The 2,760-nt window shown below is 48.3% G+C and overlaps 1 protein-coding gene across 1 annotated transcript; it reads right to left on the bottom strand.

The window, feature by feature from the left end:
- Positions 1–672: 672 nt before the first annotated feature.
- EMH_0020470 (SAG family member) lies at positions 673–2,049 on the bottom strand (the record flags this gene model as incomplete). Its single annotated transcript, XM_013501587.1, has 4 exons — positions 673–781; positions 1,041–1,441; positions 1,677–1,855; positions 1,956–2,049. 4 exons carry the CDS (start codon positions 2,047–2,049, stop codon positions 673–675), a joined length of 783 nt encoding a protein of 260 aa, XP_013357041.1.
- Between the last annotated feature and the right edge of the window lie 711 nt (positions 2,050–2,760).

Here is a 2,760-nt window from a genome sequence, read left to right as displayed (position 1 = left end):
TGGAGCTTCAGCGCTCTGCCACGAATGTTGCAGCCCTCTTCTGCTACCTTCAGCATATTTAGCATTGTAATCATTCTTAGCAGGCAATAGTGAAGGCTATTCTATGGGCGAATAAAGCAGGCACTGATAGTTTAGGGCTTAAGGGGCAATGTGATGCCTAACAAGCGCTCGGAAACCTTCAAGCTAAGGCGTTTGTTCAACGCACTAGAATGTACCTTTTGGGAATTTCGCCACCCCAAGCATGAGCTATAAATTTGGTAGCTGTACCTCCCCTGGAAACCCTGCTGACTACGGTTTAGACTGCGAAGTGGCAGCGATGTGATATGGATCAAAGGATCCGTTCATGCTCTATTGTAAAAACGTACCAGGACGTTCAACTAGCTTAGCTAGATATGGTGTGTTCCATTGCTTTAATCAGTATTGTATTTTAATATGCATTGTATGTCCTTGAATTCCTATAAAAAGCCTGATTAAATGTGCGGTTAGGAGCACCCGGCTCCCTACACGACTGTACAGGCATGGGTCAGAAAGTTTCCCTAACCAGAGCCTTTTAGCTCAGAATGCCTTGAAGCCTTCGTTAGACTCCATGTCTAACGATTGCTTGCGCTAAACAGATTCTTCATTAAGCGAACCATAGGTTGAGTGCAAGGTGGAAATAAATCCACAGAGCGCTCAAAAGAGAACAACGCCAACTGCTGCAGCAGCAAAGCCAAGGAACGTAGGCAATGCTGGTGCAGAGTTTTTTTTGAGCCCAGCGTTGATCTGATCCCATTGGTCTTGCCTGATACACACATGTAACTCTCGAAGGAAATCGACTGAGCGCTCAAAGGAGTAGAACGTCAACTGCTGCAACGTCAACTGCTGCAGCAGCGAAGCCAAGGATGAAAGACCGTCCAAGCATGCATTATAGCTCTGAGCTGACATGAAGCCATCAACGCTAGATGAAGTTCACACATGCATTCAACTTACGTGTATGGGGCTTTGTTGGTCGTCAGGGCATTCGGCGTGNTAGATGAAGTTCACACATGCATTCAACTTACGTGTATGGGGCTTTGTTGGTCGTCAGGGCATTCGGCGTGGTGACGCAAAGAAGAGCCTTCACTTCTTTGTCCGTCGTGCTCTCACCCTCACCTTCCAGCTCTGAATCTTTCTCGCGGACACTAGCGCCGTCTGGCTCGTTCGGTTCATCCTGTTGTGCTGGACAAGTGAAGTATGCGCAGTCCACTTTCGGGTTTTCATTCGGGTTGAATAGGGAAATGAAGGATACATTTTGAGGGGTTTTGTACAGTTTGGTTTCTGCTGTGTATTGAGGAGGCAGACCGTCGAAATTGGATAGGGCTGCCTTCCAGTAGTCCACTGCGGCTTCGCAGTTAGCACTGGTTCCTTCTTGAACAGCGTAAGCGTACGTGCCAGTGAGGTCGCCTGGAGGAGACGCTTCATTCTGCTCGTTCGGCGGAGACAGCGCATCCACAACAAGTTATGAAATGGAAAGGAGTATATTTAACTTGGGATGTACAGATATTAATGTGTTTCAGTGCGTAAGTCGTGGTATCGAAACCCATTCAAGAAGACTGACGGTTCAAGGAATTTAGTACCGCGACTTACACTTTTTAACGCCGTGCACACTGACTTCACGTAAGCGGCTACGGNTCAAGGAATTTAGTACCGCGACTTACACTTTTTAACGCCGTGCACACTGACTTCACGTAAGCGGCTACGGTCTCAGTGCGGGCCTTAGCAGCGGGGTCTATTGGGAGTTTTTCGTTTCCTTCCTCTCCCAGTGTGAGGTCGGCGAAGCCGACAAGTTTGCGGGCCGCGTTCATTGACTCCGAGCAATCCACCCTGTCTGCCTTGTCTGCATACGCCCGCCCAACACAACCGTGCACAATTTCGACGTCTTTTCGCGTTACTTTCTCTATGACTTAGATTTGCGAAAATTGTTTCAAAAGACTTACTGGCTGTGGCTACACTGCCAGCTGCGCTTGCCCTGTTGGTGCCCACCGAGAAAATGGTGGCGAGCGCCAACGACAGGAGCTTGAGACCAACCATTCTCGAGATCCAGAGAAGTATGTGTGGGCGTGAGACACCTAAGGTATTCTAAAATATACACGGACTTTCAAAGAAGGGAGAACGAGTACTCGAAGTAGATCCTCGACGGTGTGAGCGTTGGGGATGCACTGGCGGCGGTCTCAATCCTTGCCTTGCTGGCTGGCACCAGTCCTCATTCTGCCCAGAGCAATTCCGTAACCCCCACCACCAAGTGATACAATTCAAATTTTATACTATATTATGTTTGATTTTAGTTTAATTTGTACCTTTTCCTTGAAAAGTATTCCGAAGAAGCCGCTGGGCATTTATCCGAGCGTTTGTCGTTGACTGGGGATGCGACGAAGAACCCCAAGCTCAGCTTCTCCTCCGCCGCAATCTGTATTTCCCCCCTAGCTGTTAGATATTGATTTAACACCCGTTATTGAGGTTATTTCACATAGGTGTGGTGTGGATGGTCCCTGTAGAGAAGTGTGTGGGGCTGGCTGAGCGCCCACGGTTCAGATACTCTTTCTTCTCTTCAATCCGGACCCTTCGTCCAGCACAAGCGCGTTCCACTAGGAAAAAAAAGTCTCGATTCCATGCGCTTGAAACTATGTGCATTGTCAATGGAGCAAACAATTTGGCGACCTTAATTTGTTGCCTATTTTTTCGCGCGGGTTGTTTTGCTGCTCCAACCCAGAAACCTGATGCTGAATCGGACCCTTCTCTGTT

Source organism: Eimeria mitis, genomic scaffold, assembly GCF_000499745.2.
Source record: "Eimeria mitis Houghton genomic scaffold, Emh_scaff716, whole genome shotgun sequence".
NCBI classification, from domain to species: domain Eukaryota; phylum Apicomplexa; class Conoidasida; order Eucoccidiorida; family Eimeriidae; genus Eimeria; species Eimeria mitis.
The sequence above is the reverse complement of the archived record's forward strand: the minus strand, read 5'-3'. Positions and strand labels throughout refer to the sequence as shown.